A 27,728-nucleotide genomic window follows, 5' to 3' on the forward strand; every position below is an offset into this window, starting at 1 on the left:
TCATACGTCAGCAATCGAAGATGATGAATAGGCCCACTCATTCCAAAATTGTACATTTGGACTATTTCATGGCAGAAACGTAACTTTTGGTATCCGATTTGATTCGATCCAATGATCAGAGGAGGCTCGAGGGCGGTGAAAGCGCAACGGGTTGTGTTTCAGCGCCTCGTTCACGGGCGACCGATCCATCGACTGGGCAGCCTGTCGAGTTTATCAGACACAAAAGACGCTTGAAGCTTCTCACACCTCTAACCCGCCTCCTCTCCTTCATCCTCCTCATCCTCCCGCCGCCTTTTGTCCCGGGTGGGATTGAAAGCGCCGCGCCTTGACACCAGGCATCACCCTCGGAATAAAAATGAGGCGAGGCGGGTGGAAAATTGAACATGCCAGGCCCCAAGTTGCTTTTTTTTGAGTGATTTAGGGCGTGTGGGCTGCTCTTGATTAGCGTCGTAGTGAGCTTGGTGATGCGAAGAAGGCGAATGTTCGCCGAGGTTATTGCTGCTGGAAATGTTCGACTCATTTTATTTCACCGTCTTCATATAGAGGCACGATTATTCCAGCCTTTTGAAATATGAGGAAGAGGGAGTTCACATCTTCAGACAGCTTGAAGTTGTGTTTTATGTACAGTGCGGAGATACGGCGGTGCCATTTTGGGCAGTACGATAAGTGGAGTGTTGCGGGAGAATTAACATGCATTCAACGAGGGTTATGGACAGACACGGACACATTCTGTCTTTGATGCAAGACATCTGTAGGTTGCAAAATAGCCTTAAAATTGTTGCAACTGCGCAAAAGGTCCAGGAGGAGTTTGACTTTGAAGATTCACTGGAAATGGCCAAAGTGACCCAAAAGCTTTGAAACAAACCGGCTGACTTGCTGCATCTTTTTGAACATTGCTTGCTGAGACTTTTTTTGCTGGGCCTACTTATAGTCGACTTGTCTACCCAAATTCATGTGGTCAGGTCAAACTGGCTTTGAGAGCTGAATTCCCCTCCCCAAATTCATGATCTGAGTTATTCCAAGAGTTTCCTGTTTTATGTCAAGTTGTGAAATGTTGCCTCTAGGCTACACTCACTCTTCAAAACTCCAAAATGAGCAAAATGACCTGAAAATGTTTGAATGTGTTCCTTTTCCAGGATGGTTTTCAAAACTTTTTTTTGTAGCTCTACTCATGATGTATGCTGATACCAAATTTCGTGTTAAAAAGTGATCATTTACAAGCCAATACTGGATTTTTGTGTTGTATGAGGAGTCATCAAAATGGCCCCCCCCCCACCCCCCACACCCCTCCTCTCTTTATGGCATTGGTCTTCGTGACTGTTTTTGTAGGTCTAATTAGACATGCCGACCAAATCTGCCATTGCCAAGTGAATCTTGGCTACTGGGACTGAATTTCCCGAAGATTCTGGGTGGTGTTAGTGTGCCAATTTTTATAGGTTAAGCCATTGACCTCTTCACATTTTCACCAGAATGAACACATTCAGAAAATGTGGGGTATTTTGTGGAGTGAGAAAGGTTTGAAAATTACATTTTTTTGTTGTTGTTGTGTGTACCAGACAATCCACACCAGGCCCGGATGTAGCACACCAAGACAACACGCAAAGTGTTGCTTTTATTATTTCTGTTTGGTCCGAGTTCACATGTCACTTGTTGGCACCAAAACTGCTTGGTGCCAAGCGGCGAGGGCTCCGAGTGAAGCCGAGCCCTGTACCAGCTCCAACAGTGAAAGCCCCAAGAGGAAATTTCAAACAGCTGTCCCTAAAAATACGGCGCCTCTGGAATGCAAGCCACTGAGTTCTTTTCCCCTCAATCTGTCTATGAACGTTTGAACCTCAATGTGCTGCACCAGGAATCTCAAACTTTTCTCTTGGATGATTTGAATATAGAAATATGACATAATACAATAATGTCAGCTTTTATTTAGTTCATCTTGCGATGTCTGCGATGAGACTTTTTGTTGCCATGTTGTTGAGTCAACAGTATGTTTTTGGGCTATGTTAGCCTCTTGAGTGTTGGCAAGATATGTTCAACTGATTTTGGTAGCATTAGCTCGTAAAGCTAAGCTAACACTCATTGTGTAGGCCGATAGTCTCCAACCAGTGGACCGTGATGCAGCACTGTACGATGCTATGCTAAAATGTGCTCAGAAGCTAAATTACTGTACATTTTTAGGACATATTAGCCTTCAAATGTAAAGTAAAGGGATGCTTATTCTTTTCTGCCTTCAGCTTGTCCTGTCAGACGTCATCCTTAAATTAAACTAAGCTATGCTAAACTGTCATATTCTCAGGTTACTGTAGCTAAGAAATGTTAAGCTAGGTGAGTGTGCATTGTGTGCATTTCTGTTCAACCCCAGGGATGTTCCTAAAGACTCTTACTTTAATCAGAGTATAACTGACGTCCCCCAACTTTAAATTCAAGTAGAAGTACAGGTGACGGGCTGACTTTTTTTTTCTTTTTCCTTTCCTTTCCAGCGGGTGCAACTGACTGCAAAATGGTCGACTTCATTTCCCAATTCCATCTATGCCTTTCAGGCTGTTTCATATGCCCGTTTAAGTTAGCCAAATACAACCAATTTCATACTGATTGAAGACTTTTTTTTCCCCCCCAAAGGCAATTTTTTTTTTCCGCAAACTTTTCAGGGAGGCACAAATGAGCGCAAAACGATAACTTTCTTTGTGCATCTTGTTATTATGGGCCATTTCGACAAACTTTATGTTGATCGGAGAAATTTGTGTCATGGGCCGATTTATTTATTTATTTTCCTGGAGGTTGCGACTGATTGCATGCTTGCGGGTGTGTAATAAAAGGTCTTATTTTTAGATGCATATATTTTACATATGTACACACAGAGTGGTTTGTGTGAATGAGAAGCCTGTATGCCGCCATTACTGCTCGCCACCCGTCTCCCAAAGCTAATGGATCACTGTCAGTGCCTCATGTAATTACTGCAACGTGACTGTGTCATTACACAAATGCCACCCTCCTTCCATCCTCCGCGTGTGTGTGAGTGAAGCCTCACTGCCGAGATACATAAATGCACATGTTGATGACGATACAAGGGACAAGAAAATAACATCCTTTATCTCTCTCGATTTCCTGCATTTTTTCATGTTTGCCAAACATTTCATGAGCTTTTCTTTCCTTGGGGAAAGTTGGGCAAAGGCCGGTTTATTTTGGGTAGCGCACATGTCAGACTAACAATAACACTGTGAACTATTAAAAAATGTGGATCATCTATAGCAGGTCTCAAACAGTCTAAAATGTCAGAGAGGTTTTATAGTGGAAGCCTGAGGCAATTGACCAAACAAATGGTTTTAATTTGGATCGAATCTAAACACAGATTGGAGAACTCTGTATCAGCATGTTTTGTTGGGACTTTGGCCTCTACTTGCTGGCCAGAAGCCATTATTTTTTTGTTTGGAATTTTTGTTGATTTGATTTTGAGGTTGTGATTTTAATCTGGATTCTAAACGGATTACATGTAAATCAAATCAAAGATCTCACATTAACTTTGACTCCAGGCTTGTCTAGCTGTCCTCAGTCGATGCTTTATCATTTTATTTTGAATTGGATTGGTATTTTTAAAATGGATGACAGCGCATTCTATTAATTGATTAAGTCTACTTTGTAGGAACAGATCTATGCCTAACTGATCACCTCTGCTTTATCGTGTTACACTCAGTCAAGAATTTCCTATCTGGACTGAGTCCATAGATGACCTTCAATAATATTATTTAATCTATTTATTTCATATATCAATCAATGTAACTCAAGCATGATTACTCTCAGGACTGCTGTATTTCTGTGTTGGGTGTGTGCATTTAAGGGGTGCGGCCTACTTGAGTTGGCCAGGTTAATCTGCATGTTCCCCACAAGCAAGGGGACCATTGCAAGCCCGTAAGCACTTTTTATTTTATTTATTAATTTTTTTCCCCACAGGTTTTTATAACATCAGAGTATATGTCTGACTGGGGATAAAAGCCTGATCACAGGCCAACATGTGAGTTGGCGACGTGTCTAAAATTTAGTATGAGCAACAACAAGGCTGAAGGTTGTGTTGACTTGAAAGAAATCTGAACACACATTATGCAAGTTGAGGAACAAATATGCTCTTTGATCTCCTGCGATTCAAACGCACTCTGTATTTGTTCCTAAGAATACTTGAAAACCACTAAATTGAGGGGAACGCCCCCATCCCATGAGACTTCCTCATTTGTTTATTGTCGTTTCCACTGAAACGTGATTTCATTTGGAAGCCGCGATTATCATTTAAATCTTTAAAAAAGGATATAGCAACATTTCTATGAACTTATTTATGCAAATAATGGCCAGGTGTTTTAGTCAGGCCTGAAGTTGTGGGCATCTATGTGCATTTTGATACAATTCCAGTTTTCTATATATATATAAAATATAGTATACACACTGCTGTTCAAACGGTGAAACAAAAAAAAAAAACGAGGTCCAGATAAATCGGTTCAAAACTTTTTCCCAAAGTTAGTGTGAACTATTAAACTGTACAACTCGATTCATAAAATAAAACTCTTAATAAACGGAATGACAAACAACTGAACTTTATTTGGGGTTCATCAGAGGCATGTGAAATGGTGGCATTAAACATGTTTGAATTTGATGGCTGAATTCTGAACACAGCCAGATCACATCCCCAATTATAAGAGGGTGTGCACACTTATGCAACCACAATACCTTTTTTTTTTTGGGCTCTTTTCAAGACTCTGTTAAATCATAGTCAGCACCCAACAACCACCATCTAAAGTGCTTCTGATAACCATAAAGTTCAGATGTACTTGTAGGCTTTTTTTCCCCTCTTCCATTTGATTTATTTACAATTTAGTTCTGCAGTCTGTGGAGGGAAATAAATGGAGAATGGCTAAATGGATGTGCAGATGATCGATGATCGCCCGCTACAGCACGTCTACTGAAACACTAATCGTCATTTTATACGTCATCTCTACATAACAAACTCGTTTGTGCTAACATAATCTCTCAATGATCGCTGCTTTAAAGAAATGTAAAGGGGGTGGGGGATTTTGAATCACGGGCTCAGAGCTTTCTGGGAAACATAGACAGAGCTCACAGATGGTTAGACCAGAACTTGACCGTCGTTCTTCACGTTGATGTTAGGGCTTTTGTCAAGTTAACCCGATTTTCTCCTAATCAGCATCCATCAATATGGCAGAAAGTGTTATTGATCCTTGATTTAAGTTCAAAATGGTCAAAGGACAAGATCCATTCTGGCTCATCCGCCGCTCTCAATGTGATTAGTTACTTTTCACGACATCTCGTATTCATCTTGGGGAACATTCAGTATCTCCTATTGTCTTGAGTGTTTTATCTCAAAATTCATAAAAAATTGTCATATGAAATCCATTTTGCTGCGCCTTATTGCACGACTGTCTGTGTCCTATGTGTTGTGTTGTGTTGTGTTATTTTGACTTCAAAATGGCGCCGTGTGAGTGGCTGCATTTCCAGCAGCTCCTATATTTTGTTGCTCTACTTCTTCCTTTCATAACTTTGCTCCTGGGAATCGGTAATTTCTCCATTGCGAGACTAATAAAGGTTTTCTTATCTTAACCCTTTCAGGAACTACAGCGGACAGCTTATGGTATCGGGTAACAGTGTGCATGAAAGGGTTAATGTCACAATAGTCATTTCGTGTCACCCAATAATGGCTCACATTTATAATGTATTTCACCATCAATAACAACTATGTTAATAAAATATTGTTTATTCAATTTCAATGCATTAAGTTGTGATATTATATTGTTATAGGGGGGAGATACATTTTGACAGTTTAATTCAATTAGAAAAGAGGAAAAACATTTTGTTTGTTTTTTTTCACATTTGTATTCAAATTAGCGCACGCGTCAAGTGACCACCCAAATGAACTGCTGCAGTTACAATTAGTGTCACTTGTTAGCTTACTGACAAAATGTGATACCCAGCACTGAAAATGCCATGGGATTTTTATGGGGGGTTTGTTCGTTGTCAACGTAACCAAAGTCGGCAACACGACTGGTGACTCATTTGCGGTGGAAAGGTCAGATAGCACAACAGGTTCTGTTGTCAATATATTACGAACATCATCTGTCTGAAAAATAACCTCTGTCGCTGAGTATGTGATAACCTGAGGTTGTGGAAAAGCTGTATTCAATAGTTGTGTGCTAGTACTCGGCACGGCTTCAGGATTTGACATTGGGGGACTGAGAAAATATTTTGAAAGAGTCATTTTTCAACCAGTGTTATCAAACGTATTTATTTGGCTATTTTTTTGTGTGTGTATTTATAAAACATATCTTTGTTCATCTATCTATGCCAGTGACTGATACAGACAGAACCAATAACTTATGTTCTATTTGATGGCAGAAAGAATATAATTGACATGTATAGCCACACTTTGTGACTTTTTTGTTTGGTGATGTGCTGTGAGATTTTCAAACTTCAAATATGTGCCTTGACTCAGTGATGGGTGGGATTCACTGTTTTATTTGGGGCTATACAGATTTCTGAGGTGGCTATAGCCCCGTTTCGCCCTGGTGTAGCCTCATTCCGGGCTAGTACTTTTCAAGGTTGGAATCAAATGTTTTCATTTTTAAAAGACGTTGCGATACATCCCGCAGCCAACACTTGACTATGTCATCATGTTCTGCTTCACCTCGGTTTATAGTACAGCAATCCCTCTTTTATCGCGGTTAATGGGGACCAAAACCACCCGTGATAAACAACATCCGTGAAGTAGCGACCCCCCCCCCCCCCCCATATAGATACATAATATAAGACCAAATTTAAATGTGCTGTACAGTATGTGTAACATACAGCACAGATTAAATTTCTTCCCTCTCAACAAGAAACAGGAGGATGTATAAGTTAGGTTAGTTTCTGAATAACAAAATACAGTAAACATATACATGTAGTACTGTATATGTTGCTCTATCTGACTCACTGTTTTGCTGATTTTCGCTGCTTCTCGCGGACCGTTTGCGGACTTAAAAAAAATTATGAATATGTTTGAAAAAATATCCGTGATGCACTGAAGCCGCGATACACGAACCGCGGAATAGCGAGGGATCACTGTAACTTGCTTTCCATGTTGCATTCACCACCATCAGGCTACCTCAATTCAAATTTGTCTAGGGGTGCGGCTTTGACCCATAGAGAAATTTATTTTTGGGGAGACGTTGCTCACAATAATGTGTATTTTATTCAATTTATTAATATTATAACTTCGTCAAGAAGTCGTTTATTATTATTAAACTGGATGCAACTTAACTCACCATCGGCGACAATGGGACAGTCCACCTCCAAAATTAAGTTAAAACGTCACCTTCATGTTTATCACCTGTGGGTCGTATAGAAACCAGAAGTGGCTTGTTAGCTTACGAAGTCAATTTACAGCGGTCATTTTCACACTTTGAGCACTATTTTTTTATTTGTTTCGCTGTCGGAGAGGAGTCTTGAATTGGTGTTGAAAGAAAGACTGAAACTGTCCAAGGTGAGATCGTTTCGTGGTTTAGCAAAAAGAGTGCAAATGGAATAAAGTGAAGGAAAGGGAGACGTATTGGTTGTAAAACTGATGGCGGAAATCTCTCAGGGTGTTCCATCGCATGTAAGCGCCTCGCTCGCGTTCTTCGGTGGCCGCCTCGCAGCTGGATTTGTGGGAGTGGAAATTCCACAGTTTGCACCCGACATCGGCGCCGTGACGGATGGAGAGGGGGGCGGAGAAAAAGCTCCGGAGTGAGGAGGCGACTGAGCGGGCGATGCCGTCTGCCTCAGCGAGCTGACGAGTGGGTTGCTTCTCCCCGGTTCGCCGCTCCGGATTTCCGACGGCCGTTTCTGGAGGAAGTTTCTCCGGTCACCGAGGCTCCTCTGCGGGTGGGAACCCGCGTACCTGTCGCTTGGACCTTACAGAATTCCTCCTTTTATTCCCGCCCCTTCCCACCTTTGGATTATTCACCTCCCAGGACCTGTCAAGTTGAGGATGGACCTCTTACTTTGAGATCATTTCCTCACTTTTTATTTATCAGAATTATTTTTATTACTTTGTTGGCGACATCTGACAATTATTTTGGGGAAGAGTTTCTCGGTCGGGATGTTGCAGCGGAGCAGTAGGACGCGCGTTGGACCGCTTTGGGTTCTGCTCCTCCGTTTCCTGCTCACCCAAGGCGTCCTGGCGGCTGCGCTCACTCAGACCAGTGCGTTCCGAGCGGGTTCCAGTCAAATGCATGTCACCGCGGCATACGCGTAATCCAATTCTGTTTTAAAGTGCCACTTAAAACACATTCAAGTGTCGGAGGAGGTGCCCGCCACTGTCATTGTGTGTGCATGTCATACATTTATGGAGTCATGTAAAACGTCCAATAGTGACATTTACTGTGATATTTCCTTCCAGACAAGTGCGGCGGAGCCATCGACATCCACTCCCCGGGCTACCTGACCTCCCCGGGCTACCCTGGCGCCTACCCACCCTCGCAGCAGTGCGCCTGGGTGATCACGGCACCCGAGCCGGGCCAGAAGATTCTGATCAACTTCAACCCGCATTTCGACCTGGAGGACCGAGACTGCAAGTAAGACGTAGCGCGCGCCTGCACGTACACGCGCACGCACACACGTACAGTACTTTTACCGTTTTGATACCGCGGGTTGCTCTGCCACCCATTGGTTGTCGGGCCTCACTGCAGCTGTCACAAGTAGGTGCAGGGTGAGTCTGGATGAGGATTTTGGGGAGGGGTGGGGGTGCACATCTGCAGAAGGAAATGAGGTTCGGAGGATTCTGTGCTTCCTGCTTGATTGCAGTGGATAACAATGTCTTTGTTTGGCTCTTTGGTGGAATTTCGAGATCATTTCAAGGTGAACATTCAACCTTTAAAAAAATAACTGATAATGCTGACTTCAGACATTAAGCTGTATTCATGTCCTGTCCTACCGAGAGGTTTTTACAGAATTTTGATTGTCTTATGTAGGTAGATGAGTGTTTCAAAATGGTGTGCGACCCCCAAGCTCAATTCAGGTTGTCGAACGGAACAAATAACGGAGGCGTCGCTCCCCTCGAACATTATATGAAGAGCCCATTTGTCAGTCTGCTGGAATGCTCATAGTTGTTGAGGACTCTGTTTACATGATGGCAAAAAATAAGGCACAGCGGGCTCAAGTCATAAATGGCATCACATGGCTGCACAAAACATTTGTAGAGCGTCCAAATTTCTACTTGAGGAAAAAAAGGGATTGTTTTATCAAAGCATTGAGGAGCGCAAATTAGCGGTGTAGCTCTCCTGAATGCAAACACTTTTGGAAACAACACTGTGGAGTGACCACTTGTCAACAGTCTACTTGTGGAAAAAAAAGGGGATGTTATGCAGAGATGATGTAAAATGTCATGAAACTCGGTGGTCTCTTCGAACTAACAAGTGGCATCGCATCCTGGAACATAAACGCAGACCCACACAACATTTTGGAACGACCACACTTCAGCGTGTACTGGGGAGGGGGTGGTCTATTTTGGGGAAATGGGCAGACGCTCTCATTTGTAGAAAGGTTGCGGACTAATGATCACAACGAACACCAAAGTGAACACAGAGTTCATCTGAGAGCTGTTGAGGTGCCTCCTTTGGTGCTGCATTTTTGATTCGCAACAGAATTCCAACGGATCAGCAGTTTTCTCTTGCCTTAGCAGCATTAACATCCATTAGAAATGAAAACCAATGCAGTCTGATTCATCAGATTGTAGGTGTTATGGCATTGTTGCACTGTTGCTCACTGCGTCGCCCACGCACGCACACTGGATCATTACAAAATATGAGAGGGGAGAAAAAAAAACAAGTACAAAGCGTCTACGGCGCTAATGCTTATGAGTCCCGCGGGTCTGCAACACGATCCGATAGTAGTGGAGGGGAGACCATCTGTGCGGCTGTGATTTACTCACCAGGTCTTTATGGAGCCCTTTAAAAGAAGATAGAAGAGTCGCCGTCAAAAAACAAGAGCCCCTTCTTTATGGACACGCTCACACACATGTATACACATTCACAGTTCATAAAGAAGGGCTCTTGTTTTTTTTTTTATGTCATCTTCTGTGTGTGTCTGGGGTCAATGCGAAGACGCGTGAAGCGGAGGGGGTAAAGGTAGGTTTGATCATCACTACAGAACAAACAAGATGACTTGCTTTTGGCTTTGGTGGTGAAAAAAAAATGTCTGATTTCATGTATTAGGGCACCTAAAGTTGGGAAGAGTTTGGACAAATGTATTGAGACACCAGAAAAGAAGGAGTTTGGGTAACACCTAAGAGAAGTAAACTAAAGGACTCTCTTTCTTACTACTAGTTACTTCCATAACTTTGCTGCTGTGAATTGGGAATTTCTCCATTGTGAGACTAATAAAGGTTTTTCTTCTTCTTCTTCTTTCGACTTTTGATTAAGGTCCGTGTTCCAATACTTTTGTCCTCTTGGAGTCATGGGTAGCACGTGCTTCTTTGAAATAATTTCACAATTGCAATTGGCTTTTAGTGTTCAAGTCGTATGTATGATTGTTCCAGCCCACCCAGCAGCTCCTTGTTTGAGGGAGCCTCCTTCATGATTACATTGTTGTGTGTTTGTGTTGGATGATGAAGCCAGCGTGTAGCTCGAAGCTCTCTGACTTGGCGGCACTGCCGTTATTTTTGGGAGTGAGTGAAATGTTGCAACTATGACGCAGAGAAGCGAGGGGGGGGGGGCAAAGACGAGATCAAGAGAATCTTGCTATCTATGCACTGTATATCACTTCATCTTGTCATGATGATCACAATTTTTCTTACGCAAGTCACTCATTGTCATTCATGTCATTCAATGTTACATTTTTCTAGCTTTCTCGCTAGCTCGAATTATATCCATATGTAATTGGTGGCAATTGTGTATCTTTTCTGTTTTACGCGCTCTATCTATCCTGGTGTTTTCTTCGGGGAAATGTACAAATTAAAAATTTCCCCACACAACAACTGTGTGATTGTCCCAAATGTTAAAACATCCTGTGTAGCTCTCTTTATTCCATCCAAATTCAAATAGTTGGTAATATTGCCTTCAGGGGCAGTCCGGGAATCTTGGCTAGCCACTCACCATATGAGCAAATGCTTCAAATGTCCTTAAATGTTTTCTTCAGGGACAGTCTGGGAATCAATGAATCTATTATCTTATCTTATCTTATCTTATTTATCTATCTAGCTTGCTTGCTAGCTAGCTAGCTACATGAGATATTTAAGCGGCCTTCAAGACGCGATTAACGCGTTTTGGCTTCACCTTTTGAAATAAACAAAATAAAAATTGCGTTTTCTTCCGGTGATTCCCTTCTCAGTCAGTCAAAGTTAAAAGCGAACAGACGGCGGCGGTAACACTTTGGTCTCATCGCATATCTGAAATAGCGTCGTCGCCAAAATGCTGATCCTCGCTGAGCAGCAGGGGGGGCGGAAAAACGCGCATGTGCCCGTTCGGGTACATGCGTCGGTGGCGGGATAATTCAGGATGTCTTTTTTTTTTTTTTTTGTATTTGGCTGAGCCGCAGCTCTCCCCCATGGGAGGCAGCGTCAATCCCAACATAGATGCCAGCAGACGCTAAAAGGACAGTGGATTGATTATGCGCCGATATAATCCAAACGACTCAGCATGAGTTCAAAACACCCTCCTCCTTCTTTACCGTTCCACGGCTACTTCTCAACACTTTTCAGAGTTATTTTTCGGTTACTGGCCTCCTCTCCTACTTTCTATTCCTTAAACTGGACTTCCTATTCCTCTTCACGTGCACTTGTCATGCCTTCAGGATATCCTGCTGCAGTAAAAGAACATTGCCACACTTGAAATTGATCAAAGTTCCCCCCAAAAAAGACTGAAGATTTCAAGGTTGACAACAATTGATTCATTGAAACAAATGGATTATTATATGGACTCTCATGTGGCAGTCGCAATCAGGCTCGGCTAAGTCAAAAGATATCTTCTAATGGTTGAAGAACTGTTCAAAACACAATTTAATCATCCAAAATTGACGGTTGATAGTTGGTACATAAAACTAAGTAATGATGGCCTGAAAAGCTCAATCAGAGTTGGTTTGGCAGATGTACATTTGTTCATAATATGCTTACATTATAAATTCATAATCTGAAACTACCAATCAATACCTGTCTTCTCAGATTGTAAATGCATCAGTCGGTCTGTTAAGTTTCATTGCTTATAGTTGGATCCGAACATAAATTTACAATCACATTTTTTTGTTTATCTTGTGAGTCCTGATCTACTCTAAAACATAAATATGCAGTTCAGACTGTTAAGGCAGTAAATTTAGTCCAGTCATGAGACGCTTACTCTCTTATCAGGCCATCAAGAGTTCAAGTCTTGACTTCTTCATTCTCAGTCATTTTAGAAAAAGAAAAAAAAAACAAGATTGTAATTCAGTGTTGACGCATGGCATCTGGTGCAATAAAACAAAGTGATGATGAGCTGAAAACATCAGTCAGACTCTGTTTGGTGAAAGGTTTAGCCCTTGCGATCCGCTGGCGACCAGTTCAGGGTGTGCTCTGCCTACTGCCCAAAGACAGCTGGGATGTGCCCGCGCATGCCAGAGATTCTCTTGAGGATAAGCGATTTGGAAAATGAATCGGTGGATGGGGAAATCACGTACAGTGGTACCTCTACTTACGAAATTAATTGGTTCTGGAAAAAATGTCTTCGCTTGAAAACTTTATAAGTAGAGACGCGTTTTCCATGTAAATGCCCTAATTTGTTCCAAACCGCCCACAAAAGTCAGACATAAATGTTTCCCAAAGCATCAAAATATGTAACAAATACTTGATAAAATTATATTATTGCACAATAAATGTGAGATAAGCATAATGTAAAAAAAACAAAGAATAAAAATGTTCTCTCTCAGAAGTGTTTTTTGCCTGGCGTTTTGTAAAGAACTGAACCAAGGACGTTTGCCTTTCTCTGCTTTTAACAATCCTTCGAAGATGTCCAAAAGGCAAACATCAGCATAGTGAGCGACTGGCCGACTGGTGGACACTTTTTCTGAGTGATTCACATTTACGTAAAACTATCGGAATTGCCTCATGGCCCGAGGTGCGAATGACTAAGACGCCGCATAGACACATTTTTCGATCTACACATATGGAAGAAGTCCCTCTTAGCCAATGGGATGATGTTCAGGAATAGCCAATGGCAGAGCAGCTTTAAGTATGTTGCGTTCAGGAAACTCGTAGCTGCGAGTAGCAGGCCATACTGTATTTTTACCTTTTCGGATCTGGAAATTTATTTCGTATCGAGGCAATAGTTTCCTGTTGATACGTTTCGTAACTTGAACATTTCATATGAAAAGTCATTCGTAACTAGAGGTACCAATGTACTCAAAACAAAATTTCACTGTCCAGTTCAAAATTTGACAGTTCTGTCATCGCTTACTGAAGAAAATGTAGTTTAAACCTTTATTTCATTTAAAAAAAGAAACGTTTTTCATACTTGTATTATTTTGTTTAGTTTATCTTCATAGCATGCTACAAAATGGCTTGCTAGTACCTGGCCACGGCCCATTGGTTGGGGACCCCTGGTCTAAATATTTGGTTAGGACTGTTGTGGCAACAATTGTAGTCCAATCATGAGACTCTTAGTCTGTTATCACGCCATCAAGGGTATACAGTAACTCTTGACTTCTCTCAAATAAGGATGACTGCAAGGAAGAAGCCAAAATGGTGGTCAACAAGTGGCATGGACAATCAAGCTTTGTTTTTGCTTCCCTGGGAGAGGAATGTGTCATGTCTGTCTGCTAAAAACGCCTCAGGGGTGACCTCCTGTCGGGAAACGGACATACACATACACACGCAACACACACTTATGCACGGTCTCTCCCATCGGAGATAGTTGAATCTGTGTCGCATTGTTAACATCACAAAACATGAAACAAGTCTTTTTCAAAGTCCCTGTAAAGTTATTTATATATTTTTTTAAATCAATTACATAAAACAAGGCATCTTCCCCCATTGAAAATGAAAGGGAATGCTGTTTCTTGTAAAACAAAAGAACATTTGTAATGCGTTATTCAACAAGAAAAATGGCACACGATGATATTACACTTCAATGGACTTTGTGCTGCTCCTTCTGGTGTGCATGCATTCGCTATCTGAGGACAGTATCATACAAGGTACAAGAAAACGGTCTCGGCTCCTCAGGAAGCTGCAGTATTATTTTGTTGTTCTGTGTAGAGGCTCAAGGATATATGCGAGTGAATATTTTTACATAATCTGTTAAATATCCTTTGCTAATGCTATTTGTTCCTCTTTATTTTGATTAACAGACTTTTTAGAAGGATTATTCACTGTCTGCCAAACTGAAGCTGTGTGAAGCCAGTTGAGTTGAGTTCACTGCCCGGCTGCAACGCTCATATATCAAGTGTGCGCTTGCAAGCCAAAGCAAAAAAAAAAAAGGGGAAAAAAAACGGTCTGAAAGATGGTTCATATCTCAAAACTTGTAAGTCGGATCACTTGCATCGCTGTACATGGATTCAGAGGATCAGAACTTGGTTTGTGTGAGTGTATTTAGTATGCTTATTAATATCACATGTGGCTGGGGACCTGTTTATTGTGGGTATCGGATGGAGATGGTCCAGACTTGTCACAATGAAGTGGGAGTGATACACTGTTTATTGCTTTGCCCTCCTTGGAGGGCAGCTGATGACTGAGTGTTGTATTACAAAGACCCTTTTTTTTCCCTCGCAAAACACACACACACACACACAGCTTTTCTTGACATTCATCGGTGTAAAGTGACCACGTTCAATTGGAATGCAATGACAAATTATATGTCTGATTCATCTTTTTTTTTCCCGAATGCAATTCTAGAGCGTTAATGACGAATGACCGATGCGATTTCTGAGAAACGAAACATAGCTTTCAACTTGGCACTTATGCTTTCTTTGTCGTTTTGAACATTTAAGTGTGAGGCTGAACCAATATTGTGATTTACTTATGAACGTTGTCCATTTTCCGAGTAAGAATTATCTGAACACAATATTTGGTGCAATGTCCTTGAAAATGTCCATCCATCCGTGCATTTTCCACAGTGTTGGTCCTCTCTAGGGTGGAGGGTCAACTGGAGTCTCTCCTTGATAACTTCAGGCAAAAGGCGCCGTGGACCATTGTTGCTTGGCTGCCATATTTCTTGCCTACTGGGACACACATCTGCATTTGCAAGTTTGGCTGAGCCAGGCTGTGCTCCCTAATGTCACTGCGCTTGATTAAAGAGTTTGTACTTCCAGCTTTAATTCTTACGGTACACGCTATATGTTATGTTTGGCCTCATCAATTGTAGCGTGACACATAGAAGCAGCCCGTCTCACACAATCGTGTTCCAAAAAATACATTCTTGCACTGGCCAGAATGAGAACAGATTCCTCGTGTTCCTCCTCTGCTTGCATTTTGATTTCAGGCTTCCTGTGCACGGACGACACTTGGCACACTTTATTTTGGAGGGTGAGGGGGATATTTAGGAGGCACTCAAAGTGATCATTGTATTCCAGATAGTTTGTGTCAGAATTATTGATTTTCAAGGTTAGTGTGTTTGTGTGTGTGTGTGTGTGTGAGTGTGTCGTTGGGTTGATGCCTCAATGGCGTCCTCTTTAATGATTGAACATTTTATGTCAGCCTTTCCGGACATGGGGTTGTCTGAGTTGTGTATTCAACACTTTGATTGCATAGATGAGCTGGAAATTGACTGAGAGCATCATGGTGGGAGTGGAAGGGGGTGGGGGGTCGGGGGGGGGGGGGCATGCGCATGTGTATGCTTGAGAGAGAGCAAATGAGGTGGGGGGGTTTTCCCCCAGTGATCATGCAGGGGATGAGAAATGAAGAAAGATGGACGCGTGCGCGTGTTTTGATGGCAGGTGGCGCCGTAGTGCTCACAGACACGCACACGCATGCCATCTGCGGAGTTCCAGCAAGGCTTAGATGGACAATGATACACAGACGCCACTTGTAGATGACAAGATCGTGTTGCGTGAGTGTAAAATTGGAATGAATCGTATCGCATCGTAAATGGCGTGATCATATTGTAGCACATCGTCAGTGGAAGTGAAGTGTATCACTTTGGAATCTAAGTCCCTCAGAACGTTTCGCCGTTGAAGTAAATCGTAAGCGTCGCGTTGAAAGTGGAGTGAATCATATTGTCATGAAAGCGTCGTGGGATGGTTATTGTGTTGAATTAGGATTTGAGTGAATTATATTGTCTCGTAACTGAAGTCGATCGCAACGTCGAGTCATTTCGCATTTTCATCTCAGGAAATTAATTACAGAAAATATCGCATCTTGAGGGGAATCGTATCGTAATTGGAGGAAATGATATAATTGAAGCGCCTTGTAGTCGGAGTGGCTCATCATAAGACAGTAAGTTGTACTGTAATTGGCGTGAATCGTATCACAATTTCATTGGAATTACAGTAAATCATTCTGCATTGTAATTTGAGGGATTTGTGTTGTATTTAGGGTTGCCATGAACGATTATTTTAATCATCAATTAATCTGTCAAAATGTTTTGATTAATCATTGAATTGGATAAAAACAAAAAAAAACGTAGGTTAATTGCCATCCGTTTCTTCACAAAATATCCTGACATTTCAAACTGTCAGTGCAGGAAAAAAAGTTCGATCATTGCTCTTGGAAGTAAATATTTACTGTTAAATTTTGAGAATTTCATGATAACTGAAACTACGTATCAAAACGATGAATCAATCATCAAAATGCATTCGATTTGTATTACTTGATTAATCGTTGCACACTAGTTGTGTTGTATCTCATTTGGAGTGAATCGTACCATAGAAAAAATTGAATGGCTTTCATCCTAATTGGAGTAAATTGTTTTGCTTCTTCATTTAAATGAGTCGTATTGTCATAACTGGTGTTGATGGAATCTTAATTGGACTGAATTGTATTGTGCCGTCATTAAGAGTAAAGCTCTTCACATACTCATTGGAGTGAATCATAATCAATAATGTCATAATTCGAGACGAATATCATGATCAATGTGGACCTGCGTGTATTTGGGTAGTTTACAGACCAATCCAAGTCACATCGCCAACTAAAGGTCTGGCATGCGTATTACAACAGTTTCCCTCTTTTTTTTCCCTTTTTTTCGAAACCTTTTACAGTAATTCCAGTGAAAGTGGACCAGTGTGACTCATAGCGTTATGTGTGAGTTGTGTGGTTATGCCTTCCAGATGTGCGCCTCCTAACAAGTTTGCCTCTCTTAACTGCACTTAAAGTTCCAATCTGCCATTTCCTGATTTGCCTCACACCGCTCAACACGCTAATTCGCTAACAGTCTCCCCTTGTTGTCTCATGAAATCGGCCGTTGTTTCCTGTGTCTTTGGGGGTGTCATATGACTTTAGCCCACTTTTTCTCCAGCGAGGCCTTCTTTTATTGATATCGATGCATTTTGCATTGACTTGAAGAATGGCACTTACTGTCTTCAAGAATGTGCATCGTCATAAGACGACAAGGTTTGCCCAAAGGTCCGACCCGAAGGTATTTTCGGCCTTTTGTCGGGCACAAGCGGCTGCACTTGGGAATTGTTTGGGTGTGCTGAATTGATAATGAGATCCTTGCGTTGTGTCACTTCTTTTTTGTGAATGTATAGGTATTTTTTTAAACAAGGAAATATATTTTTTTCCCCTTGAAGATAATTTATATTTTCAAAGAATAAAATGGTGTTTTCGTTTGAGGAAAAAAAATGTCAAAGAAAGAAGTCCTATTTCAAGGAAATGTATTTTTGGGGAAATAATTTTTTTTTGTACCCACACTAATCTCCCTGCGTGTCACCTTCAGGTATGACTACGTGGAGGTTTACAATGGTAAGGATGAACAGGCACCCATGTTGGGCAAATTCTGTGGCAAGATTGCACCCTCGCCCATCATCTCCAGCGGCGAGCAGCTCCTCATCAAGTTCGTCTCTGACTATGAGACGCATGGAGCCGGATTCTCCGTACGCTACGAGGTCTTCAAGACAGGTGTGTGCCAGTGAGTGAGTGAGTGATTGACAAAAACATCCGTCATAGAGAAGGCAACCTCATAGAAAACGTTCCTGGAAGAAAAAAAAAATCTATTGAATATTCATTCTATAGATGAATCAGGATCATATAAAGCAGCGATATAGAAAATATAGAAATAAAATGTAGAAAATATAAAAAATATAGAAAGGGTTAGGAAATAATAAATGAGGAAAAACAAAGGAGAGACACTGAAGAAGCCCCCCCCCCAAAAAAGGAAAAAACGGGGAAAAAAACATTATTGAAAATAAGAAATGGAGGTTAAAAAAACTCACACACAAAACAGAATGAAATTCAGAAAACCGATTAAAGCAGAATTAAAAACAATCAAATATGTACGGTTACAGTATATAGAAATACATCCGAAGTGACATTATGGTAAACGGCAGGCACCCCCCCAAAAAAACATTGCAAAACCGTGATGGACAATATCTCATCAACAGCGGACAAAACGTGAAAGAAAATACCGGTACAGAAAAAGCACCGACAAGAACAATTTTGGATCATCGCTGCAACAATATCGAAAGCAACCAAAAACCTGAATTAAAAATCAACACGATGCAAAACAAGAGAAAAGAATGTGAAAAATGGCGCGCTCGTGTATTAGGTTTTTCCTGTGGTCACGCTAACTGAACATGATTAACGAGCTTGTGCAAATGTCAACGTCTCCCGCTGCCTTTTCGACTCGTTGGCCTCCCTTGGGATCGATCCTGCTTTCACCAAGCTGCCACTCACCAAATATCACCGACATATATTTAATAACACCGTCGAATGACCAAAAATCTGCTCTTAGAAAGATATGAATGCTCAAATCTGATAAAAGATGACCGTTTTTGAATACATTTCCCCGATGAGGAGCTGTTTGCGTGCCTGCGTGTGTTTGTAGCAGGCAGGTGCGCGGGATCCTCGGCCCGCTTGGCTAATGGTCAGTTTGTCCTTGAATGCAGCAGGAATGACCTGACAAAGAATGCGGCGGTGTTGAAGAAGTTGGACCGCATGAGAGTGTGTGTCGATTGCAGTGTATATTTCACCTTTACCATGGCGCCATCACACGATTAATGATGTCTATCCCGTGGTTTCCCTTTATTTGCGTAAAGAGGGAAAATGTGTCAAAAGATCTTACAATTTTACATCCCAAAAAAGTTTTTTTTGGATTTGATCATAACTCGTCTTTAGTTTGTATCTGAATTTAAAATTCTTTTGTTAGGTCAAATATTGGAGCATTTCCTGTAGGCAGTTTTCATTTTAAAGTCAATCTTCTGCTGTGTTACAACATAAAATAACACAACTTTTCAGAGCACAGAAATATAGAAAAAAATAATCAAAACAAAACAGTGATATGAAAAACGTCATCGAAAATACCACGATTGCAAAAATAAATATATACACGCAGTGTGACAGAAAAATAACATTGTGGGAAGCGGTGCTAAGAAAAAAATATGCAAACAGAAGGCAATAATTGATGAAAAACCCTCAAATAAAATGATCGAAACCAGCAATTTAGATAAAAAAATGTAAAAATGATCTTTGTCTATATTTCCACTTCAATCACTTTTCAAATGACAATTTTCAGAAGCATCAATTTAAAAACCTTATATATCCAAGCCGAGTTTTTGGCCTACTGTTACACCAAATTTAATCGATTCCACAGGAAAATTGTTGTGTCGGGACCATCGGTCACAGTTACACAACATAAACAGTCAGGTCATACTGAAGGCAAGGAAATTGTGGGTTCCGTATCTCATCTCCACCCAGTTCCTCCATGCTGAGTTTACACGTTGGTGAGCCGCCACATAAAGACGTTTAAATTGAAGTCTTCACCTCAGGGGAAAAAACAAAACAAAACCTCACCATGGACTTCGTACACTCAGTATTTGCAATATACTATTTCACCTCTTCATATTGTTACATACAGATTTTTTTTCTTTTTTTTTGCACTAATAATATCATTCCTTTATTTATATATATATATATATATATATATACTGTATATATTTTTTGTTTTGTTTTAAGGTACACTCTGATATCAAGCCACAGTATGTGCTCTTAAAAATAAATAAATAAATAAATAAATAGATGCAAACGGCCATAAATAAATGGTAAATAAGCGAGATTGGTCAAGAAACATAAACACAGAGCATCGTAAAATGTATATTTGACAACAATCGCTGTATCTTTAACGATAAATGTCCCTTTTAGTCGGGACCAAATTAAAAAAAACGTTAAAAACACACTCAGTGGATGGTCCGCGACTGCATGATGAGTCACACATTAAAGTGAACATTCCCACTGGGAAACATGCCCCAAGTGTGACTCTTCTCGAGAAACACACACACACATAATAGCAACATGTCTTCGGAATGCGTCACATGCTGTTCGATACAACTGAGAAACCAACTGACTTAGAGCTTAGGACCCGAAAATGAAGTCAAGACCCGGTGGAGTGTCTCACCCCAAGTGAACGTGACTCACACGCGCGCGCACACACTACTCCATGATACAGGTGGTGTCATTAAAATGGCGGCGTGGTGATTGATGAGAAAAGTTGATGAGGAGCGACCAAGCAGAAAGGCTCGGTTCGGCATAAGGCTCAAACCAAACGCAACACGCAACCCGTTTGCTGCCGCGGTGTTGTTGCGAGAGTTGTGGAAGATCTGACTGTCTTTGAGACCCTGAAGGTATCTGTGAACGAATCCAGCTGCAGAAGTGAATCTGAACAAACAGCAAGAATAGTTGGCGGCATTATTTCTGTTGTCACAAGAGAGAGCTGTAAATAAGAGCTGCTTCCCCCAATTAAAAGGCAAAGTGACATTTATGTGAAAACATGTGTTGGCCCTTGGGGGGGTAGGCGGTCACCCAAGCATCAATTTTGTTCCCTCCCAAACACACACTTTGACACTTTAAACACCCTTTCCCCATTTTAAAAACATTCCTTTGCATCTCATTCCCGACAGGTCAGGAATGTTCCAGGAACTTCACGGCTCCCTCGGGGGTCATCAAGACGCCGGGTTACCCCGACAAGTACCCCAACAACCTGGAGTGCACCTTTATGATCTTCGCTCCCAAGATGTCCGAGATCTTGGTGGAGTTCGACAGCTTCGACATGGAACCCGATACCACACCGCCACCGGGGGCGCTGTGCCGCTATGACTGGTTGGAGATCTGGGACGGATATCCTGCGGGTTAGGATCTAGTTCTGATAAATGCCTTCCTCATAGAAAAGCTTCCCCTTATCCAAATGGGGAAGGGGCTAGATTGAAGATAAATGAACACCTCCCTCAAACAAATGGGTCCCCTTTTTCATCAGGAAATAAACGCGTAGTAAGTGTAATGATTTACGATGAGCGCCTCCCTGAAATAGGGCGGCCCGGTGTTTAGCGCTTCGACCTCACAGTGCAGAGGTACCGGGTTCGATTCCAGCTCCGTGTATGGAGTTTGCATGTTCTCCCCCTGCCTGTTGTGGGTTTTCTCCGGGTACTCCGGTTGCCTCCCAAATCCCCCCCCCCCTCTCAACCCCCCCAAAAAACATGCATGGCAGGCTGATTGAACACTCTTAAGTTGTCCCTCGGTGTGAGTGTGAGCGCGGATGGTTGTTCGTCTTTGTGTGCCCTGCGATTGGCTGGCAACCGGTTCAGGGTGTCCCCCGCCTACTGCCCAAAGACGGCTGGGATAGGCTCCAGCGCGGATCAAAAAAATGGATGGATGGACCTCCCTGAAATAGATCCATCCTTTTTCCCAACAGTATAAGCAACTGGTAGTAGCCGTAATTAAGATAAATACCTCCCTTAGCCACGCAAGTTAAAAAAAAAAAGAAGTTTATTTAAGAAAAATAAACACCTCCCTTAAATACACTGCTGCTTTTCCCAACCAGGGAAATAATCGGGTATCTTTTATAGTAATTTAAGGCAAATGATAGAATCTTGTCTTTTATCTTCGGTGCATAATTGTTGCATCGGCAACAGCACGTAGGCTGGCGGCGTGAATGCCGCGCTCCTGATAAAACTGTCGTAATTCCACGTATAATCCGTCACAGATTGTGAACGGCATTGCTTGCAGCTGGCAGCGATGACGACATTAATCCTCGCAGATTAGCGGAGCTGCGAGTGTGACAATGCGTTAAGGGAGATGCCGCCAGCTGGCATGCAAACCTCGTTGATGACTATGACGAGATTTCTTTTTTTTTTTTTGAAAGATAATATTTATCATGATAAATGACATGATGATCGTCGGTTTAAAAATAATTACTAATTTTGTGTTCATCTCAATTAATGTGCAATTGTCACATCCCGAAGTGAAATAAGAGTGCTTCTTTCTCGGAGTTTGGAATATGCTTTGAAGTCTGGATTAGTTTCAAAGTATGTTTTCAAGACACGGGTAGGGTTTTAAAGGAAGTTTACAGAGCTGGGTTAAGGTTCCAAGCAAGTGTTGGAATTAAAAAGTACGATGTGAAGCCGGGATTAGCCAGGGAGTTGGTGCGTTACCCCGTGAGTGAGTCAATGCAGGTTCACTTTTTAGAATTTTGATGATGTCACGGTCACTCCAAATAGTCCGAATCAAAAGAAAACATGGATGTTTTTTTTTTAAATTTGTGCTTCGTGCTCATCAGTGGGTCCCCACATTGGGCGCTACTGCGGACAGACGTCTCCGGGCCGCGTCATCTCCTACACGGGCATCCTGTCCATGACCATCACGACCGACACGGCCATCACCAAGGAGGGATTCTCCGCCAACTACACCATCAGAGACACTGGCCTCCCCCAAGGAAACACGCAACAAGGTGATCTTTCTTCACAGTCCGGTGTCAAGACTGCATTATCATTTCAAAACCAATCTAGGCACCTTGATACAAGGGTTAGGGTTTCAACCAAAAGGGAAGTGTTTCATTCACAGTGTTCCAAACCAAGGTGAGGCTTTCAAATTCAGGTTTCAAGACAGGGTTCGAATTCAAAATGAGGGTTTAAAGTCAGGGTTAGGATTGCAAGGCCTAGATAGGGTTTCGAACTAGGTTTCAAATTGTTTCAAATTAGGGTTTGAAGACAAAATTTGCTGAAATTTGTTTTCAATTTGGGATTTTGAAACAGAGTTGGGGTTTCAAGTTATGGTTTCAGAGAATAATTAGAGTTCCTTAGCTATTTGTTAAGATAGGTGAGGTTACGTTTTGACAACAGGGTTTAAAACCAGGGGTAGCGTTTTAAGCCGTCAATCAGGTTTCAAACAAGGGTTTGGGTTACGGCGGCCCAGTGGGCAAGTGGTTAGCGCATTGACCTCACAGTGCAGAGTTATCGGGTTCAATTCCAGCTCTGGCCTCCGTATGTGGAATTTGCCCTGCGATTGGCTAGCAACCAGTTCAGGGTGTCCCCCACCTACTGCCCGAAGACGGCTGGGATAGTTCAAATTGGTGTTTGGTTAGAGTTTAAAAATTTGGTCTGAAGCCAGGGATAGCGCAATGCAAGAGTTAGGTTTAGAAATTAGGGTTCCAAGGCCAAGTTAACCTTGCATTTTGTGTCGTTGCCATTTGCACTGAACGTTGTTAGTGTGAAAGGGCCAACTGGCAAATGCCGAAGCCTTGGCGGAGGTCAAAGCCCTAACGTTGGCTGCTGTGTGCTTGTGTCAGAATTCACGTGCTCGGAGCCTCTGGGTATGGAGTCGGGTGAGATTTCCTCCGAGCAAATCAGCGCCTCGTCGCAGTACAACAATAACTGGTCGCCGGAACGCTCTCGCCTCAACTATCAGCAAAATGGATGGACGCCATCCGGTGACACTGTTCGCGAGTGGATCCAGGTCAGTTCCTCCACCTTCTGATTGCACTGTTCAAATTCGCGTTTCAAGTGGAAGTTAGCGTTTGAAACTAGTTTTAGGGTTTCAAACAAGGGTTGGGGATTCAAGCCTAAGTTTGGGTTTCAAAATTGAGCCAAGGTTTCACAGTAGGGTTTTGACAAAAAGCTTTAGGGTTTCAAACATGGGTTAGGGTTTGAATTTGAGAATTAGGGTTTTGAAATTGCCGTTTCAAATGAAGGCGTGTGTCATTTTGGTCTCAAGAAAGGGTTAGGGTTTTCGAGGTAGGTTTCAAGCCAGAATTATAGTTTTCAGACAGGGTTTTGGTTTAAATTAGGGTTTCAAGACAGGTTTTCAGTTTCAATCCTATATTAATGTTTCAAACTCTGTTTAGGGTTTTAAATTAGAGTATTAAGACAAAGGTAGGATATTAGATTAGCATTAGTCAAGTCAATTTGAAAATTTGGGTAGGGTTTCAAAGTTTGGTTTGGCTCTCAAAGTCGCTGGCCATCGATTCAATGAACTGGAGAATATCGAGAATATCCTCAAGCATCTCTCAAAGTGAGCTTTCCAGTCGTCAGATGCTCTCCACCTCCCAACTGGATTAAAACTAAAAAAAATGACAACAGTAATTATGTCATTTTTTGGCCAATCCTCGGCTTGAAGCCAAACAACACCGTAGAGATTTTGTTCACATGCGGCGAGAACATTGTTGATGCAAAACCTGAACATTGTTCACTCATTTGCAGCATTTCTCCTGCACGTTAAAGCGGAAAATCTCCATGAAATTTTCATGGCGAAGCTGCTTGCCATAGCATTGTCTGCGCTCGCGCTCGTTCCTGTTTACGCGCATGTGGCACTTTAGCTTACAGTCACCCTGAGAAAATTGCAAGACCGAAAAGCAACCGACTGGATATGTTCAAGCACCCCAAATGGGAATTTAGTTCCCCGAATAATATGCCTGAATAGATCTAACTTTTTTTATGCAACTGGATATTAGCGAGACTGTCCAACTACATTCGGTCCGAAGGGTCCAACAGATATTTTTAAGGATGATCGGCCCTTGAGACGGAGGCGGTCTCGAGGCCTGCTCCCATTGTGCAAGTCAGGAACTCATCGAGGAAGCCGCACAATGGCGAAGGAAACAGGAAATGGACAGGAAGTTGGCGTGGGTAGAGTATTAGCGGTGGTGCTGATGCTCTATTGTCTGTCTGGGGACTTCTCACGGGCTACTGGGCCCGAACGACCCTCTGGGAATTGAGCGGACAATCAGAGAGGTTAAAAGGTTTGTTTCTCGTTTTCAGGGCATTTGGCTGGACTTTTTTCTGCGTGTGTCATCATTTCATTTTGAAACATTTATAAAGCCCTCTAGTTTGCTTGCACCATTTTAAGTTGATGGAAAGTGACATCGCTGAAACTGACTCAAGTCATTGGAAGCGAAGCGAATGCTTTAACATGGTTATAGTCATAATCTAATTGGAACTCTTAACTCATTCACTCCCAAAGACGTTTTTAAACGTCTTTTCAGACTTTGTCCGGAACTGGCAGCTCCTGAATGAGTTTTAAAGTGTGTTTCCTGTCAAAGAAAGTGAGTCAGTTGAATTTACAGAATACATGCACGTCATGGCATATTGTCAGGACGGTACCACCTCTGCCTCAATTTAAGCCAGGAAAAAAAATTAAAGTCTGAGAGTGTGAAAATTGTTTAGTGTAAACCCAGCATGAGTCAGATGCTGATTGACTGGTGTCTAATCCAGGTTGGTTGTCTACCAAAATTAAATTTAAACTCCTATAAATGCCCATTTGTTAGCCAACACAAGATTAAAGCACGCTGAACTCGATTGCTGCTTGAACTTTGTGAAAATGAAATGCATTTTTGTGAACTGTAATTGTTTCATTTAAACAAGCAAAAATGAATGACATCATTGCTATGTTACAGTTTGAGTTTGCAGCACAGGCTTTTAAAGATTGAGGTCAACTCCTCCGTTCTTATGTGATCATCAGTTTAAAGATGTCAGTGTGACATCACCGCAACATTGTGACCGCTCCACTCGAACTAGTTTCCATAAAACATGAATGGCGCTCCATGAATTATTCGCATGTTTGTGGGTGAGGCGAGGAGAGCATGTTAGCGGGCCATTGCAACTTTTACCCTTCAAGGAAGATGAATGAAGAGTGGTCGCCCAGGTTCGCCATGTTGTGGCCTTCGCTGAACAACACGGGCAATTCTTAGCTCGGATCCATTCGAGAGACTTTTTAAAGCAGTGGTTCACAACTGTTGTCAACTAGGCTACCTACGTTTTCCTTTTGGAATTAAGTCGCCACCTACTTTTCTGTAAATCAAGAACAATTACGAAAATTCAGCTCATGGCTTTAAATGCTGGACTAAACGATTAGGTAACAATGATAAGGATTATTTAGGGAGAGTTCTTACATTTGATCAAAGTGACCTTTAAGGTCTGAAAAAGTCTCCGGTCTTGAATCTTTAGCATCGCACAATTACATTGCTATTGTAGCCACAATGCAAAGAAAGCCCAGGAAAGGCTTCCTTTCCCCCACTGAACTGCCAGAGGTATTTATAGACGTCCTGAGGATCTCTTTGACGCCATCAGGAAGATGTTGCCATCTGGAGAAGATGTTTGGGCCTCGTGTGTGCACCGCCTTGTGAAAAGTTCAACTACCAAAAAAAAAGCCTCCCATGAACATTGTCAAATGTCACGGCCTGTGGAGAGTCAATGTCCAAAAAGTAACTTGAATGAACTTGTATCAACACAATTCAGAAATAAATAAAATAAGTATGTCATAAGTGCTTCCTCTGCGGCAAGGGGGGGCGCTCCCCTTTCTCAACTCTTTTGAATGGTTAATTGGTATAACAAATGAAACCATACAAAATGCCACTTGCGCAACAGTTTTACATCCCCTCTCCGCCACCCTGCAGGCATGACCATTTAAGCCATGCTTAATCCAACTGTTACATTTGAATAGTTCTTGAAACAGAACATGAATGGAGCAAACCATACATGTACAGCCACCGAAAAAAACGTGGCTCAAATGTCCCGTCTGTAGTGTACTGTTTTGACAGCAGTAAACATGATCCTCAACCGATTAACATTATTCTTTTATCAACAATTTAACAAAATTAAATTTGCCATCAAACAACATTCATTCATCTTCCGAGCCGCTTGATCCTCACTAGGGTCGCGGGGGGTGCTGGAGCCTATCCCAGCTGTCTTCGGGCAGTAGGCGGGGGGACACCCTGAATCGGTTGCCAGCCAATTGCAGGGCACACACAAACGAACAACCATTCGCACTCACACTCACAACTAGGGACAATTTAGAGTGTTCAATCAGCCTGCCACGCATGTTTTTGGAATGTGGGAGGAAACCGGAGCACCCGGAGAAAACCCACGCAGGCCCGGGGAGAACATGCAAACTCCACACAGGGAGGCCGGAGCTGGAATCGAACCCGGTACCTCTTCTGCACTGTGAAGCCGACATGCTAACCACTGGACTACCGGGCCGCCCCCATCAAACAACATACTATGTTATTGCGAGTTACCATATTTAGCGATATTTCCATAAAGAGAACGACATCACGATACAGTGGTGCCTCTAGTTACAAAATTAATTGGTCTGGAAGAAATTTCTTAACTAGAAAATTTTGTAAGTAGGCGCATTTTCCATGTAAATGCCCTAATCCGTTCCAACCCTCGCGAAATTCACCCACTTAGCTTCATGTTCTCTCTCAGAAGTGTTTTTTGCCTGGCGTTTTGTAAAGAACTGATCGAAGGACGTTGGCTTTTGTCAGCTTTTAACAATCCTTCGTAGATGTCCAAGGCAAACATCAGCATAGTGAGTGACTGTCCGACTGGTGAACATTTTATCTGGCTGA

General features: G+C 42.1%; 1 protein-coding gene across 2 annotated transcripts in view; it reads left to right on the forward strand.

The window, feature by feature from the left end:
• Positions 1 to 7,459: 7,459 nt before the first annotated feature.
• The window catches only part of LOC127615982 (neuropilin-1a-like), a 37,777-nt gene continuing 17,508 nt past the window's right edge, over positions 7,460 to 27,728 (forward strand). The window contains exons 1-6 of one of the 2 annotated variants that reach the window (XM_052087365.1): positions 7,460 to 8,213; positions 8,411 to 8,585; positions 17,841 to 18,022; positions 21,016 to 21,243; positions 22,668 to 22,838; positions 23,676 to 23,842. In XM_052087365.1, the coding sequence (XP_051943325.1) occupies positions 8,111 to 8,213; positions 8,411 to 8,585; positions 17,841 to 18,022; positions 21,016 to 21,243; positions 22,668 to 22,838; positions 23,676 to 23,842 (1,026 nt within the window). In that variant the 5' untranslated portion in view covers positions 7,460 to 8,110. Of the gene's footprint in view, positions 8,214 to 8,410; positions 8,586 to 9,623; positions 10,137 to 17,840; positions 18,023 to 21,015; positions 21,244 to 22,667; positions 22,839 to 23,675; positions 23,843 to 27,728 lie in introns of those variants that run through there. The other variant, XM_052087366.1, reaches the window with a different exon arrangement.

Source organism: Hippocampus zosterae, chromosome 15, assembly GCF_025434085.1.
Source record: "Hippocampus zosterae strain Florida chromosome 15, ASM2543408v3, whole genome shotgun sequence".
Classification (NCBI taxonomy): Eukaryota; Metazoa; Chordata; class Actinopteri; order Syngnathiformes; family Syngnathidae; genus Hippocampus; species Hippocampus zosterae.